General features: G+C 36.5%; 1 protein-coding gene across 1 annotated transcript in view; it reads right to left on the bottom strand.

The window, feature by feature from the left end:
• ssp3 (short spindle 3) overlaps nt 1–17,979 on the bottom strand; it is a 40,671-nt gene that overhangs the window by 10,062 nt on the left and 12,630 nt on the right. Inside the window, exon 11 of the mRNA XM_018550753.1 lies at nt 17,120–17,283. Within this exon, the coding sequence (XP_018406255.1) occupies nt 17,120–17,283 (164 nt within the window). The remainder of the gene's footprint in view (nt 1–17,119; nt 17,284–17,979) is intronic.

The raw sequence follows: 17,979 nt of genomic DNA, 5'->3' as shown, positions 1-17,979 counted from the left end.
TGCCTGTCAGCGTGTATTATCGCCGCCCCCCTTCGACTCTTCTCTGCAGAGACGCACACAAACTCGGAGCGTCAATGAGTATTGGAATATATAATACACATAGTAAAAGAGAGAGAGAAAGAGAGAGGGTGCGCCGCCCTTCGGCGCTACGTCCGTGGAAGGCCAACTGTCGCGTCTAATCATAACTAACTGCGAGCTAATCCCGCCGCACTAGCTTCGATTGTAGCGCAAAAAGGGTTGACGATATATCGCGTCGTGTTTTCCGAAACATTATATCTCGCGTCGACCGATACGTATATATGACGATATTTCCGTCCCGTGCGCGCAGGTTGAAAGACACGCGCGAAATTCCAGAAGATGAATTTTTAACATTCCACTCGTCGACACAAGACGGAATACGGGATCCGGTTTGTCGAGTCGTGTCGCCATCCGTGGAGACGATTTTTTTTTGTTTCCTTTCTGTCCTGCAGTGCTTGTTCCCTCAATAAGCGCGACGGACGGCGGCGACGCTCCGAGAGTCCCTTAAGCCTCTGTCGGAGCCAGGGATACGACAATGGACGAATGCGAGTCGCCACGATGACGCGTGATGCCAAACAGTGTGCGACGGGTCTGTGAGTAAATTCGCTAATAAAATGCAGCGAAATGATCGCGGATCAGAATTGCTCGACACGCTAGTCCGCTAGCTCGCGCGATTACACGCCGAGAACCCCTCCACGCCTTTAATCTCTGCAACAACACGGCCGACAGTTGGGGACGAGGGGAACCGCGTCTTCGAATGTAATAATTTTGCGACGAGCCGAGTGGCCAACCCCGCCTTCCTTCCCGTTCACTGTTCTGCTTCCGTTTCGCTACTCTATATGGTAGCGCGGGATTACATCCGTGAAAGTCACTGCACCTAATCGCTTAATCCTTTAACCCATATAGTAGGGATAAATCTTTTCGATCCGGACGATGCTATTTATTCGCAGCCCGAAACATTAAATCATACTTTCATAATCATGTAATTGCAATAGAGGGTCCACTAGCCCGAGAGGATGTCCCCGAAATCAGACCGATAACCACAGACCGGTCAATTTGGTGATGATTTTTCCTCGACTTAAATGTCGAGAGAGGGATTTACTATTAATTTGATATTACTACTTTCCAAATTTTAACGTTAAATAAGAACAGGGCCGCTGCAAAACAGGTGTGTTAGTTGTGCACAAATTAAGGCGTATTAAGAAGAGGGCAAAATTTAAAAAATAAATTCTCTATATTTCTGTAACATCAATTGCTCGCTTTTATATCATATTTAATTTCTTCCGAAACGTATAGTGTACATAAATTTGGAAAAACCGTATTACGAAATCTGAAATCATTGGTTGGATCGAATAGTTGTTTTTCGACGCTATTAAAATCATTCAGTACATACAGAATCATACCATGCCATTAGCAACAGAATACTAATCATATAACAGTTTTGATAGATAAAAAACGTAAAAAATAAAAAACTGCTGTATTAACTTTAATGGCAACAATTTTCATTTTTCACATTTCCGCTTTAGGAAAAAGTTATTTCTTCGAGCACAGAAATAAAAAATTATCTTTCTAAAGATATTTACAAAATATTTAAAAAAAAACCGTTTTAATATAGATTTTTAATATAATAGAATAAAAATATTAAAAGATGCGCAAAATTGTCTTTGCACAAAGGCGGCTTATATATGTCAGCGATGGCCCTGAATACTTACTTTAGTAATTAAACTTCAAATTGAGACTTCTTGTTAAACACTTCCTGCTACATACTTTGTTAAAATTAATTAAAAAAAAAGATTTCATTATTCATCCGCAAATTTGAAAATGCTTCGAACTCTCAATTTAGAAGCGGACTTTCCCGTTGATGTTTCTGTCAATCTTTACGATAAAACAGAGGCGTTTCCCAAGGGAACGAAGGATGTGAGATCAAGCTTTTGCTATTAATTTTCAATTAAAAATTCGGTCAGGCGAAAGGCAATTACACCGCCTTTAGAATATAAGTATTCCTCAATCTGTCACTCAGTTTACCGCACGCGTACTGGAGGTATCGAAGCGATTCGTGCCAACCAGAAAGATCCCGTGTCCCGATCTTCACGCACGTCCGCGTCAGGGGGTGCGTCGCCCCGCTCGCCTGAGATTGCGATCTATCATTGAATGTTTGCGGGGGGCAAAGTCTCGAGGCAAATATATCGAATTTATTTATTATCCCCTCGTCCCGCCCCCTGCACACATCCGCGGGAGAAAGAGAGAAAGGGGAAGGAAGAGGATGGGTGGAGTGTGAGCGGCTGGCCGTATATACTGCTACCCTGGAAAAGCCGCCATTAGCTAACCATATGATTATTTCATAGCGAGCTCGCGAGGGTGCATATCTTTGCTCTTCTATCCCGCACCCCCCAACGAACCCGGCGGTTGCTTACGCGATTTGCGCGCTGCACCGCGCGAGTGCACTTACGGGCAGGAAAAAGGCCTCTCCGAGGGTAGGCTTACCCCCCGAGGAGGAGGGTAATCGAACGGATGGCTCGTAATTTGTGTGTCGTGCCTGGATTACCAGAGAGCGGGGAAATACGTGTCTATCCGGTTTACAGCGTCGCGTAATTTGATTTTTCGAGAACAATCGCAAATACCTTTTGTACACGTAATAGGAATGTAGAATCGACGTAGTCTTGGCCATAATTTCGGAGATATAACGACACTACGTTTACAGATTCATCAAGAATACATATTTTCGGCAATATAAATGAATATTTGTTTCCCAAAGTGCTACACGTATTTAAAGTAATATACGCGCGATGCGTATGGGTGATAAAAATACGTGACTTTGACAAACGAGGCGGAATAAAAATAAGCGGAAACAATTTTTCTGTTAATCCGAACGAATAACGCAGTGGTATCTAGCTGAAAATCGCCGCAACAAATTTTTCGTGAACGCGCGTGAGTCAGCCGAATAACACTCCGGAATTAATGCTGTAAATCAATCAAAAATGTAATTTCCGACGTATGTTCGGCTGGAAGCACAAATATTTTGTACTAGGAAAATATATAAATCTCTAGTTGTACTATTCTAGTTGTATTATATAACTGATACGAACATTGCAGTAGTATTAATCAACATGATGAATTAATTATCAAATGTATATATTTTTGTTGTTCTTCAAAGTGCTACACGTTTATACGATACGTGTATATTGAGAAAAAGTTGTTTGACTGAATTATTTTAATCCGTCTTTATTTCTTTTAATGAAGATTACATGTATTTGAGTCAAACATATTATATTTGACTTAAATACGTACGTTCTCCGACGAATGGAATAGAGACGAAACTAAATTAATTTAGTCAAGTGTACAATTAATTAAGCAAATGAATATTTTTTTCTATTTTATATACAAAAATATATAAAATATATTTATATGAAATATTTCGAAATATTTAAAATAATTGTTAATTTAAAATAACTGCTATACGATCCCATTCCAATGTACCTAAATTTAATGTAAACTGTACTTGAAAATTATTCGTCGAAGGAATGGTGTTCATAGTAAGAATAACAGAATTCCAGGTCCAGTTCGCTCGTGGAAATATTCCTCTTCGGCGCCGGACAAACGCGCCTGGCAGAAGTGCCATTTCGCTATTTCGACAATAGGGTATGTTTGCGCAACGAAATGGCAGAAGTGTGTAAATGACAGTCGCGTATCATTGAGTCGGAAAAAAGGGGGAAGCGCGGGGTATGGTGGTCGGGCCATTCGGTCGCCAATCTTGTTCGCTATTTTGATTCTCCATTATCGATCGAATGTAAAAATGAATACGTCTTTTCTAATTTAACGTAAAAAAAAAAAAAGAAGAGGATCGAACTAAGCGATACAATTGAAAACTGTGTACATAAAATTGTGAACGTATTTCCTACAATAGCAATCGCAAAGTTACGTCTGGAGGGATAAATGAAATTTCATTATTTTTAATCGTATAAAAAATTGACATTTTAGACGATATTGGCATTATTATGCTTCTAAAAGCATACGTGATTATTCTGCTTGAACTATTAAACCTTAACGACACCATCTCACGTACGCAAAGCGTACTCGACGAGTTTGTATTAAATGCCAATAAGGGACGCCGCTGCGCGAAATAAAGCCTGAAACAAGGTCAAATGGGTGGTCTTCGTCGAATTGGTAATGTATTATAATCCTGAGCTCTGACATCCAGCAACTCAGGATATTGCTACTCCGAATTCGTTGATGCGTAATGCATTCGCGCTGGGATTTCGGTAGCGCGGGGGGATGAAGCGCACTACGGTACTCCGTACGTACAGACGGAGTGTAGGGGTGAGCGTAGGGTGAAGAGTGCTAACTCTATGCGACTTGGCCGAGCATAGCGACGGTGTCAAGCGTACTGTAAATTCGCTCAAACGATGCGCGAATAAGCGCGTGTCAAAGTAAACACGAGAATTTTGATAAAACTCTGCGGTTTTCTACATTTCGACGAAGATAAGCCAACGATTATGCAAGTTATTTGAAAGTAATCACGAAATGATAAAAGTGTTATCGAATAATGAACATGACAGAAACAGCGGGACATAATAAAACATAAAATCAAAAACAGTATAAATTGCCAAATTATTGAAATGTTACAAGCATGTGATCTTTATATTAATGCACACACACATACTGCATGTATACGTATACTGTAAAAACATCACTGTACCGCACTGAGTTTTGAGAGTGCCAATTATTTTTTTTTTCTCTTTTTTTTCGGTAACGATATAATGTTGACATTTCTATTTGATTCCTGAAAAAAACTTTATGACTGTTTGAAATTGCTAAAAATGTCGCGCCGACATCCATTATTAGCGGCCGTGTAAAATCCGTGCATCGGTTTTCTGTAAACCTGAATTTTTTAATAACCGATTGCAGCTCTGTTGACTGGAGACCATTTACCGATATTCAATATGTTATGAACATGCCAGTGAAATGTATTCGTGCTGTGCTTCGGCGAAGTACCCCCGTTTGCGCGTATTTATACGTGGAGTAGAATTTCTAAAAATAATTTATGTTTACCTACAGAAATTCAATATTCCCGAGAAGAAGATACGTATATACGCCACGGTACAAAATGGCAGTCCGCGGTCGCATCTAGTATATTTACATAAAAATACGCTTTTATACAAGGATGCATATCGGCTATGTACTCGATAAGAGAGATGAGGTAAAGGGAAAATATTCTCTAAAATAAATACAGCGTACTCAATCAATTTAGTTATTGATCTATTTGCACGAAAAACTTCAACAATTACTTGAATGAAAAACAATTAACAATTATACGATCAGTGCGACTTATTAATACACGTCTATAATTGCCTTAATCAATACAAATGAAAAAAATTACCTCTTAATTAATTTAACGACCTCTATACAATTTTTTAATCATTTCCAATAATTAACAAAAATCAAGACATGAAAGACATTTAACGCGCAATAAGTAACGAATAATAGTAAATCATGAAGTCTAGGTTACGTTTTCTGACAAATGGAATAGCAATGTTGTATTTTTTGATACTTTTTACCGATGTATTTTATTTTTCCAGGTAGTTCCATCACGGATATAGCAGAAGCTCCTAGGGGGGGCGTTACTTCTGTGAGTGTACTCGTACAATGTATCTCGCCATGTCAGAGTCAACACCGGATTTCTTCTAGCGTCGTTTAAAGCTAGCCCTATGCCGGGTGAGTACGCGGAGGATAATAGACAACGTTGAAGCTTGCCACTTAGCAGAATGGGAACAAGAACAGCCGCTCTGCCTATTTCTACTTGCGCCCCTCTATCCCAGCCTGATCAAATACTCGGCTCCAATCCCGCGGTTCCCATTACTATTGCCACTCTTGTCATCGCTGTCGTTGACAGCACTATTATTGTTGAAGATCCTTTTTCTTGGGTTCTCTCTCGTAAAGAACTTCACAAGCTTAAGAATTAGTAAAATTAAAGGACTATCCTGATTGATATAAAAAAAAGTAATGACAAACCAATTCCTTGAATTAAATAATAGTTTGTCATTTTTAATTTCCATGTGTAAATCGATCTATTTCTGTGGTTGGTTTCAAAATAAGCAAAATGTTCACATTAACATATGCATTGAAAAATGAATTAAAAATAAATTTGAGTTAAATTTGATATATTTTCTTAAATTATTTAACTCCATGATTTTTATTAAATTAACAATAGAAATGATAAAAAAATAATTCAAATTAAGTATATAATTTGACATTATAAATTTAACAGACTCTCCGACGAATACAAAAATTGTCGTTTAGAAATAGTTTTTACTATTTATTTGTAAATCATCTCATAGAAATTATGATATATTCTGATCGTAAAGTAACAACTTTTTCGGGCTAATCGGTTATTCAGTTTCACGTCACTATCGGCGAGCAACGTAGCATTTAACGCTATCCAGAGTAGATTAAAGGATGCGCGCCTTGGGAATGAATACACGTCACGAACGGAAGGCTTCGGAAATGAATCACTGACCAACACCCGGCGATGCCAGCTGATACTTCAAGTGCATCTGCTGTCTATTTGATGCTAAATCGCCAAACTAGTATTTACCTTAAATTTATGACGCGACACGATCTGAAATAAGCTTCCAGACGTGATAATAATCGTCTCGGCAAAATGTAAACGGGTCAATATCAATGTAAATCTCTTAATGTGAGTTCAAGTTTGCGTAAATAGGAAGCGTCAATGTGCTAAAATTATAAAATAAAACCGTTTGTTTTTGTAGTAAAAATAGTAGGTGTAATTTGAAATACGACAAATATTAGAACAGGATGTCAAGTCTGTTTTAGCAAGATATCCGATTCAAATCTGAATGCCATTTAAAAAAAGGGCGCGGTTAATGAGCGCTGCGGTAAAATCCGTAGAGGATATTATTCCCTTTGTATAGAAACATTCGCGTTGTAGAAAAACGTTCGCGCGTTTCAATTTTGTCGTCGTTAAAATTGTATGCTCGTGCGCTTTTAAAATAAAACGGGCGCGTGCATTATGCAATCGATCCGATAATTAATAATAATTGGAAAGTGAGAAGGACTTATTGCTTGCGCGCGCTTGCAACGTTTACAAGATAAAATACAATGTCATCATAATTAATTCGGCTGGCGTGCATTGTCGGTAATAATTTAAATCATTATTTATGCGCGCGAACGATACCACCTGCCATTCGTGAATTCGATGTAATATTTAATTGGCAATTTGCATGTCTGAATTCCAATATGAAAAGAAGTTAATTAAATACGGGCCGCGCACGCAGTTCTGCGTTTGTCGCGTTAAAAACACGTACTTTTGCAAAAAAAAGACAGTTCCTTTATCATCTTTAAAATCACAGATTCATCGATAAAGCAAATAATTTCTTGATTCGGTGATGCAAAATAAGAATCTCCAGACTTGCGAAAAAATTCCGAGATTACATTAAATATATTACATGTACACTGAAAAAAATATACCAAATCTTATAATAAATATTTATTTAAATAATGCCAACTAAACACTTACTTACAATACATAAATACTTATTCTATAAAAAAAAAAAGATTAAATTAACGTAATGATTCTTGTATCAATTATATCTTTATATTTAACAAATATTTAGCTAGTACTATTTAAACAAATTATTTATTAAAATTTAGAATGTTTTTTTTTTTCAATGTATGTAAAATCTCTTCTAACCACAACTTTTTAAACCATGTTTAGAAACGAATTTTCTTTAATAAAAACGAATAAAATCGCGCCTTCCATTTGCGCAAGATTCAAACCAAAATTCTACGCCAAATTCTATCGAAGTGTATAAGGAGTTATGCGTGTTCTATTTACGTTCTGCGGAAACTATAATTCTTTATGAAAAAGCCAATCCCTTTTGCAATTTAATTTGGAAAAAGAAGTCTTTCCGTGCCTATACGTTTATGGAAACTCCACTCCTCTTCTCATCCCCCAATACGATTTCAAAGTTTGTATGTGTAATTTTTCAACACCCTGTGTACGAGCACGCTAAACCGATTCGCGGTGTATCGACCAATCCTGCGAGCAACACGTAGAAAAAAGGAACGTAACGAGAATACGAAGAATAGCAAACGACTGGGCGTGTTGCGCGTAGGTCGCCGATAGCTCGGCACAAAAAGAGAGAGAAAGAGAGAGGGAGGGAGAGAGAAGGACGGAGGGATGAGTCGAGTTCGTACGAAAGAGGGTTGGGAGGATACGGGGGGAGGAGAGGGGTATATATCGGCCGAGGGTGAATTTGGACGGGAGAAACAGAGAGGGAGCGAGGAGGAGAGAACGAGACGAAGGGGAGGAGAGCAGTCCATTAGCAGATTACGTACCCAACCCGCCTCGCTCATTCACCCCCGCGATGTTTTTTCTTCTTCTCCCCCTTTCTTCCGCGACCGCCGATGATCTTGCCGGTCTACGCCGAGCCCACCCTCGCATTTTCAGGCTCGTCCAAAGCCGCCTTCGCCGAGGACGAACGTGGCAGGTGCCCGCGACTCCGGCACCCGTTTGGACCGCCGCCAAAACGTACGTTATCGGTTTTTGGTCACCGACGCGCCGATTTCGTCGATTAGAGCTAGAGTTCCTTCCTTCATGACCTCGTCCCCTCAACAAGAAAAGTCACGAAACCCTACGATTGCGATTCCGAGAAGACCTTGTACATTAAATTTCGCTTTTTCCAGGATTTTACCCGACTGGTCGAATTCTTCGAATGATGGAGCCGGTTATAATGATACATGTTATACAATTTCCAAATAAAGCTGCTATAAAACGAAAAGGGAAACATAATGTATCGTACGTATTATTAAAGAATTTATAGGAGAGCCTTACTTAACGTGTATATAGAAGTCCATTATACTTATACTATAATAACCGTAAGCTGTAAAAATTAACCATTCTAATGTGAAGAGAATAATCAAAAATAAAACATGAAGAGAGAAAAAATAAGAAAATAGCAACAGACGTCGCTGGAAAATTCCATATAATATATACCTATTCTATTACCTACGTTGATGAAACATACAAGGTGTTTCGCTTTCGAGATCAATGACCGACCAGAAAATTTTGTCGTTATAAGTCAATATATATAGAGTTATTAGAAATTTACTTCCAACAAGAAATTTGCTTCAAAATTATACTCGACCGCCATTATGCAATGAAACACTTTACATTCTTACATCACGTACAACAATAACCATAAGCTATAAAAATTAATCAGTCGATTGCTTTCTTCACATTCGACCAATCAATTTTTTTATGATTTATGACTATTATAGTAAGAATTAAATGGAATTTTACCGCACGTCGACATTTGTTGCTATTTTCTTCACGCGTTAGGGTCGCACATCGAATCTATTTGCATGAAATCAATAAGGTAGAGAACAGAGGGGCCACGGGGTGAGAAAGAAGTCCGAAAATGCCCACGGGGAAACGTCAGTGTGCGTTTATGCGAGATACGTTCGCGAGAGAACGAGCCTTTGGCGTCAGCGGGTACGAGAAAAAAGAGAGCGAGAGAGAGACAGAGAGATGGGAGGGGGGAGGATGCTCTTTAGGACGGCGAAACTAAATTATCAGATCAAACAGCAGCACCGTTATATTAATAAAATAGATTTTGCCCGCCGCTCTTCAAAGGGGAAGAGACCGGCGCGCCGTCGTTTCGCGTCTAACCTCGTTTCGCGCAACTCCCGATTTAATCAGGTTGCACGACTAAAACGTAGCCTTTTCATTTTCGTAATAAACCCTACCTACCTCGTGCGAGCGAGGAGGCAAGCAGAAGAAGCCGCCGTGGACCTTATTACGTTAAGTAAATGCGCGAGCCGCCGTTCGCCTAGGCGCGGGCTTCGTATTAATTAATACGTCAGTTTGATGTTGCCTGATGATTACATCGTCGCAAATCATTTTTGCGATAGTTACGCAACCGACCATTTGCCTGACAAAGAGTAGAAAGACAACGAGAGAGGGGAAGGAAAAGGGAAGAAAAGGAAGGAGAGAGATCGTCGTACGATCAAATCGACTGAGAGTACTGATTTTTGTTTCTCAGCAGATGATTGACAATTAATTTTTTATTTTATTCGGTCACAAGATTTTTTTTCTTTTTAATAAAACTGACAACTTTCACTCTCAGTCATGATCATTAAAGCGAAGGCTTAAAGATAAGTATTGTGCAAGAATATCTTTTTTATATCCATTAAAAATATAACGCACGACAAATTTTATTAAGATAATTATTTCGTATCTAAGGGATTAATACGTAACAATGAGTTTAAAAACTTGAAAACCTTTGACATGAATAGCGTCATGAATACAAAGAAGAAATCGTTTCATTGTTTTTTTTTTATTTCAGACCGAAATTTTCTCGACACCTCGCCTTTACGCTTCCGGGTGTTATAGATAATTCTCTCGTCTGCGTTATCTTTTAACGATTACGTAGTAGGCTTAAAGCGCCAGTCTGACAGAAAGTGCGTCATTTCTACGCACAATTAAGACGTAGTCCTTTAATTCCTTATGACAATAGACGGGGGACACGGGAAGCCGCGGGCAGGCTAAGGAAAATTTAGGCTCGTGGACGTCGACAAGCTGATCGAAAGCCCATTTAATCCCCGTGCGGCAAAGAGAAACAAAAAGCGAGATCGCGCCGAGTTTCTCCTACATCCGTTTCAATTAACCAGTGCAAACTGTGATTTATCTCGGGTGCGCGCAGGGAAGATGGGCACTTTAAGAAGCATAACGCTTTTCGAATCGGCACATTTCTATTATACTTTCACAATTCTTTCGGATTGTCATTATCTGCTCTTGCACACAATGCTAATCAAACTTAAAACCAATATTCTTACTAAGCGTTCAAAACATCGAACTGTTTTCTTTAAATCGTATACGTGAAATTTTCGTGATATTTAATTTTACGATTGCAACTAGTGATTTTTCTAGAGATTTTCATCTACATTTTTTAAAAAATCAACAAACTTAAGTATCATAATATATAATTTTATCAAGTATGTATTATGTAAGTTTACAGAAATTCTTCAATTTTAGCAAGCGTTGTACTTTTTCTTGCATTAGATTTTTAATTAATACTGGAGTGATAAATTCATTTAATGTTGAAAATTATTGAGATAATTTTTTTTCTTATATTTTTAATTAATATTGATGATATAAAGAACGACTAAATGTAATCTAACTGATAAAGTCTTTCGTTGTTTAATAATTTAATAAGTGTTAGAAGATATAGTTGGTTATCACTTTCACATTTATTTTCCGTACTTCCTACTTATTTCTATATTATGTAAATACAAAATTAATATTTCGATATAAAAGGCACGTATTCGAACATGTGTATCATCATCATCATCGTCATTATTATTATTATTCAAAATCTAAGCAGCATTATTGCTAATCTCTCCCTTTTTGAGACAAAGCTTTTCATCACTTTTCAGGATATTATTCATCATGTAACATTTTCTCTATAGAGCGGAAACGTGAAATGTGAAAAATTGCTCTATTAAGTTTGACAATAAAAATTTTTACTTTTCACATTTACGCCCCAGGGAAACGTTATATGATTAATATCCCGTTCATGCCTGTAATAGCTATTATTTATACACGTACTTTAATAAAGTTATTATTATTCAATTATTATTATTAATTTCGAATTGTAACATAGAAAGTAGATCATATTTTTCTAATATTAGTGTAGAACGATAAAAAATTGCAACGATAAGTTCATTTAACTCAGCTTCCAGCCAACATTTCAAAAATATGCGGGTAAAAGCAAAAGCGAGGAGATTTGATTGCTCGGACATCATTCGTTCGCAAACGTAAGTAAAGTACTTGCTTGATTCTGTTCCGATTAAAAGACAGCATAGGCCTTAACGAGTGACAAATTCTTCCTTCCAACAAATCATCGATAAGTATTTGCGGACTTGATTGTTTATGGTGCTTCTCTCTAACAATTATGCCGACTGCTTAGGTCTCCATCATCGAGTTTCGAGAGTCTCAGGCCGAAAGAGACCATTAATTGATTGGCCATACATCTAACCTCTCTCGCCTATATAATAGTTCCTAATGTTCCTAATGTGTACATACTTAATTTTGATTGCAATAAAAGTTCTCCAATACATATCTTAGTTACAAAATGCACGAAAGTTGCCCTTTTTTTTAATTTTAACTACAAATTTCTTAACATTTCTCCAGCAATGTTGGGCTTTAGAAACACAATCGATTTTTTTATTGTAAATTCTGATAAATTTAAATCTGCATCATCTCATCTTCTATGATAGTAAAAACACTAAAAACTCAATGTTAAAGTTTTAAGAATTAAGTATGTCAAATTTTTATACACTCCGAAACAATGTGAAAATCTGCACTAAAGTTCGAAGACCCAGGTTGCGGTCGAAGAATGAAAATTTTATATTACCAACGGAGAGTTAAAAGTATGACGTGACAGAACAATTTGGTAAACAGGATCGTATTTAGTGCTTGAAAAACTTATGGGAAACAATTACTTTCATTCTGGTGGTTAAAAAGGTCATTTTTTATTAAATAGTCTAATTTTAAAAGCGTGTCTCTCTCGGACGTACGTTATTTGCATTCACGTGCGCGTCATGTTCGTACATACGTATATCTCGCGGCGCGAGAACAACAATGGGATGCGATTCTCTACGACTCACGTACTTTACGACAAAAAGCTCATTTATCTTTCGCATTGTTGGCATTAAAGAGAAAGAGGCAAATGATCCCTTGTAGAGAGCCGCCACTACCGGCGTCTCTTTGCTCAAAGATCGCGGAAGGATACGCGGGCTAACGGATAAAAGTTGATAGGCAAACACACGCGTTTTTTTATCTGCTTATCTTTGTACGACGCATCTGTTACTTCGTAAAGCCGTTCATATACCATCGAAAAGTTTAAGAGATATCTGATTCGTACATCATCGATAAAACCTAATGATAATAATATTTTCTATATTATACAATATCGGAATATTATATCGTCAGAGAGAGCCATACCACATCTCTACAGTTTTTTGGTTTATTAAAAAACTACGAAGAGAATCCACTATCTAAATGAAAAAAATATATATGGTATATATCCGTGATGGTTCTTTATACTAAATATTAATATCAATTAACACTAAAAGAATACTAAACGATCATTATTGACTGTTTCAATTTTTTAAATTAATTATATATTTTTTTTGTATAAAAGATAGTTCTGAAAATTTTTTGATAAAATATTTGTTTTATCATCACTTTATTGTTATAGTAATTTATTCGTTTAATTTTTTTAATGAGTAAGAAACCTTGGTACTTCTAGTTGACACATTGACCTAACTGTACAATTACTGCAATTAGATATTTTTATCCTCGACGCCATTCTTATATCAGCATTATTTAAATATGTTAATGTATTCTTCAAAATTCAATAAAATTTTTATCGCCTTCTCTGAAAAGTCGAAATGGTGAGCAGCTGGTTATTCATCGTCAACTCATGAGAGAACTTATATTTGGCAGTCAACGTATTAAAAACTTATGAACAAATATAACGTTCGCAAAGCTTGATTGACGGAAGAAAAATATATAAAAATCGTATAATTTTTGGCTATTTACGTACAAACAGATGTGGCGTTTATACATTGTGCAATTCATTACCACATTACTGTAACTTATTTACGCACCAACATTTACAATGCCACCAAATAATTATTTCATGATATCATCTATGAATGAACATCAACAGGCATTATCGAATGTACTCCGTGCAAGCGATAGTCATTCATCATTCATTTCACTTGCTGTAAAATTGCTTGTCTTTCTCCAAGTCGGGAGAACAACGGTAACGTAGATCACCATATATTATCGGGTCCGTAGAAGGAAAAATCGGTCTTGGCGCGCCAAAAAAGAAAAAAGAGATCGCGTATTATTTTTCAGGGAAGGAGTGACGGCGAGTGCACTTAACGACCGTCAAATAAGTATTACGACGTACAAAATGATCGATCGCCGTTACACATCTGCGCGCTTTAAAGACACGAGCGAAAAGCAACCTCGCCGCTGAGTAAAAATCGTGACTAGGCCTTTCTCGCACATCGGCAGGAAATTAATCATAATAATCCCACTACCGGTGCGCGCGGTCGACAATAATTCTGATCGCACCTTCGTCATTCATTATACAAAGCCAGACAGTACATTCGGTGAACATGAAATTCGCAGATTCACCCAACTGTAAAGTACGCCAAAGAGAGATAACGAATTTGGGATCTTTTAACGATACTAGGTCGCATCTAGCGGAAATTACTGCGTAATTTCAGATCCGCGGTCTTTCCATTGTAAAAAAAAGTATTCTTTTCTGTATAGATAAATCAATCCACTGTCCACGTTGCAAAGCTAAATGTGTATCGCGTTTTCAATTATCAAATCTAACTTAACGTTTACCTGGAATCAAAGTTTATCGAGTTATGTATTTTAACCCTTAATATATACATACGATTGAGTCATTCGTGTCTTTCCTTTGAAATACTAGAAGCCTTTGGCTAAATAATGGTCTATTTTTTCCTTCTTTTTAATACATAATTTCATAAATTTTCAAAGATGTTAAAGTATATATAAGAATCATTTAATAATTTTTATATACCTGCAAGTGATGAAAATTAACTCCATACATGAATGATCCAGCGTGTATAGTAAAGGATTGAAATATTTCGTATGTATTATATTAAGGATTAAGGTATTGCGAACAAAGTCCCACTACAATGCTTTGAAGCATTTAAATGAGTAATCAAAAAAATAATTTTACGAATTGATAAACAAAAAAATGCTTCAAAGCACTTATACAGTGTTAGATATCAAAGAAGCAACCTAATTTCTTAAGTTAAATAACGTTTTGTTATTTTTCAGTTTCATGTGCGACAAAATATAAATCAATCCATTGCTATGGTTAGTTTAGTCAAAGCAAACATCTTCTATACTCGTACATATTAATATATGCATTTAATAAACTAAATTTTAATCAAATTCATTACACTGTCTCGAGTTAAGTCGTTTTAGTCAAATGATATATTTAGTAGGAACGGTGACGATCTATATTTATAAATGATTAAAAATGACTCAAATTGGGTATAATCTGACATTATGAATTCAACAGTGAGTATTAGATTGACCGTACATTTAGAGAGATACTTTTCGCGTATAAAACCTCGGTGTCCGACATATGTTGTTCTTACGCGTTCCGAGAGATGAGAAATGCCGACAGGATTTCGCTCCCCGGAAGACACGAGCGAAGAGACAGAGGACGAGCATGAAAGACGCGACGAGGAAGGCAAAGGGGTTAACATAGGCGTTTTGGGGGGTCCTCACTAAGGAAGTTGACCCAGGTGCGAAACATCACCCCGGCAAAGATCGGATCTCGCGCGATGCAACGAAAACACGGTTTGCGTCTTGTCACTTTGCGTGACTCGCGTATTAAGTTCGGCATTGGCGCGACACGGCACGGTTATATTTTCAGACAGGGTGGTCCAGGCGATGCCTCGGAAAGCACACGCCGAGTATTCTTTCGTCCTTTCCCGTTCAAAGGGGCGCGCAACTGTCTTTGGACGGCGCGTGTTTGCGCAACGAGCGACTCAACCAGATCAAAAGATGCGGATTTTGGACGAGAACCCGTGCACTCGAGTGAACGAGTGTATATAAGATGCGTGAAAACCCGTCAGGCGCTAATAGCTTCAGCGAAAAAGATGAGGCTTCACTGTCAATCGACGGAGGGAGAAACTTTGTAAAAAAAAAAAAAAGCAAGTTCGTTTCGAATGACGAATCGAAATGTTTTTCATGCGTTTCTTACACTTTGAGTAACGTGAAATTTGTGACGTCGCTTTAAGTGCATCTCTATTATTGTTTTTTTAAATAAATTCTATACGTTTTTAGGGTCGTTTTAATAATATGTTTTTTTTAATAAAAATACTACCTCAGCGGCTCTAGCCCTCTTATTGAGGAATTCTATAAAAAAGATACAGAAGGATGCGTAAAAACACGTTACAAAAGTTACGATTTCATTGTAGATGATTGCCTGCCATTACGTAGAGCGTTCGTATCATCCAAGAAGTGGAACGCTGCTAATTATGCTTCGATTACCCTAATCAGTGAAATAATACTTCGGTCGCCTGCGGAGATTAATTTTAATGGTCCGACATTTTGTAATTAATAATTGAATATTCTACGATACTTTTTATTGAAGTAAATATAAACAATGCCTTGTAAAATGTCAGAAAAAATATAACTACGTACAATATATAAATTGTTTATAACATTTTTAAATTCACATATGAAACATTTTCATAAATCTTTTAAAATATCGTAGAAGTAATTTTACGATCGTCATAATGCGTAACAAAATAGCTATCTGTTAGTTAAATATTTAGTATTTGTTAGTTAAATATGTAGTATTTGTTGTGCTATAATGTCTAACATTCTGTTAAAGTGTTATTATTCAAAATAATGTCTTATCAGAATATATATTGTATAATATTTAATTAAAAATAGCTTTAGTTTAATACGTTTTAGACAGAAATTTTAAATAAACTTTTCAATGTTTTAAATATAATATGTTTATAATATCGAATTCCAATAATTGATGATAATACTTCAGAAATTCATACATCATTAATGATTAATGATCATTTAATAAATGTTTTCAATAAAACAGCATGTAATTTGCAAAATTAATATTATATAAAAAAATAATAATTTTAAATTAGTTTTGCACTAACTTCAGAAACTTTGCTTAAAAAAAAAGTGAAATGTTATAAAAATTGATAAAAATTAAAAAAAAATTTTTTCTTTCTTCATAACAAAATTCTAAAGTAATAAAAATATTTTTTATGAAAAATTTGAATTAAAAAATTTCATTTGAAAGATTCCGTAATACAAAGTAATGCAATTCCTCCAATGACATTCGGCCGCTCGACTTACGAATATATACGTTAATAAAAACGTTATTATCATTTAAAAGGATTGGGTTCTTACGCGACACCAATATCGTAATTTCAAGAACACATAGCATAAGACTATATTCATAAATTGAGCGTTTGAAGGACTTACCCGGCAATATCTTGAACGCGAGTCTGCAAGACCGTTTTCTCAAAGGGCTCTTCAGGGATCAGGCTGCACAGCAATTGCGTCGCACTGGCGGCTACTGTACCGTTTCCGGTTGAATTGGCGGATACATCCTGAGTCTGAGCGTGGTCGTCGAGACTAGTCAGAGTCTGTGAAAGAGAAACTCGATAGTTGCAACGAATATAACATTTTCGTGAAACCGCTCTATAAAGATCCAGAAAATAATGTCATTTTTTTAGCGAATTTTATTTTCTATCTTTTAATTTTATATTTTTAGATGCGACGATTCGTACACTCGGAATCGATTAAAACGAATATCGAAATTTTATCAATCTTCATATCCCGTTGCAAATGGTTCTGGAATAGACCGATCTTAAATGTACACAAAGAAAAAGACAGAATTATATAAAAGTAATCAGAAAGTATTTCCGACATTCTCTGCGATGTTGTCTTTTCGCGGAGTGTACTCTCTCAACTCTTAAAATCGAAAAATAATATCCGTATATAAAGAAACGCATCATCAATGTTTATTTAAAATCCAAACAGACGGATTCGCAAAAGGCAGTCGTATATGTACTCATAATTCTTGTCTATTTAATACTGCGAAGGATTCGCGAAGTGAATGAAAAGGGAAAGAAGGGAAATCTAAGATATATAGCAAGAAATGTGAGAACTGGAATCCATTAGACTTCAGTGTACAATTACGCGTCGCAATTAAGGTGACGAAAGGTTTGAAATATAAAAGGAAAAGGAGGAATATCTCTGATCACACAGACATGCTAAATTCGACCGCTATCAAATATTCGCTATATTAAATATAGAAGAGGCAAACGAAGTCACTGATA

Source organism: Cyphomyrmex costatus, unplaced genomic scaffold, assembly GCF_001594065.2.
Source record: "Cyphomyrmex costatus isolate MS0001 unplaced genomic scaffold, Ccosl1.0 scaffold1275, whole genome shotgun sequence".
Taxonomy (NCBI): Eukaryota; Metazoa; Arthropoda; class Insecta; order Hymenoptera; family Formicidae; genus Cyphomyrmex; species Cyphomyrmex costatus.
The sequence above is the reverse complement of the archived record's forward strand: the minus strand, read 5'-3'. Positions and strand labels throughout refer to the sequence as shown.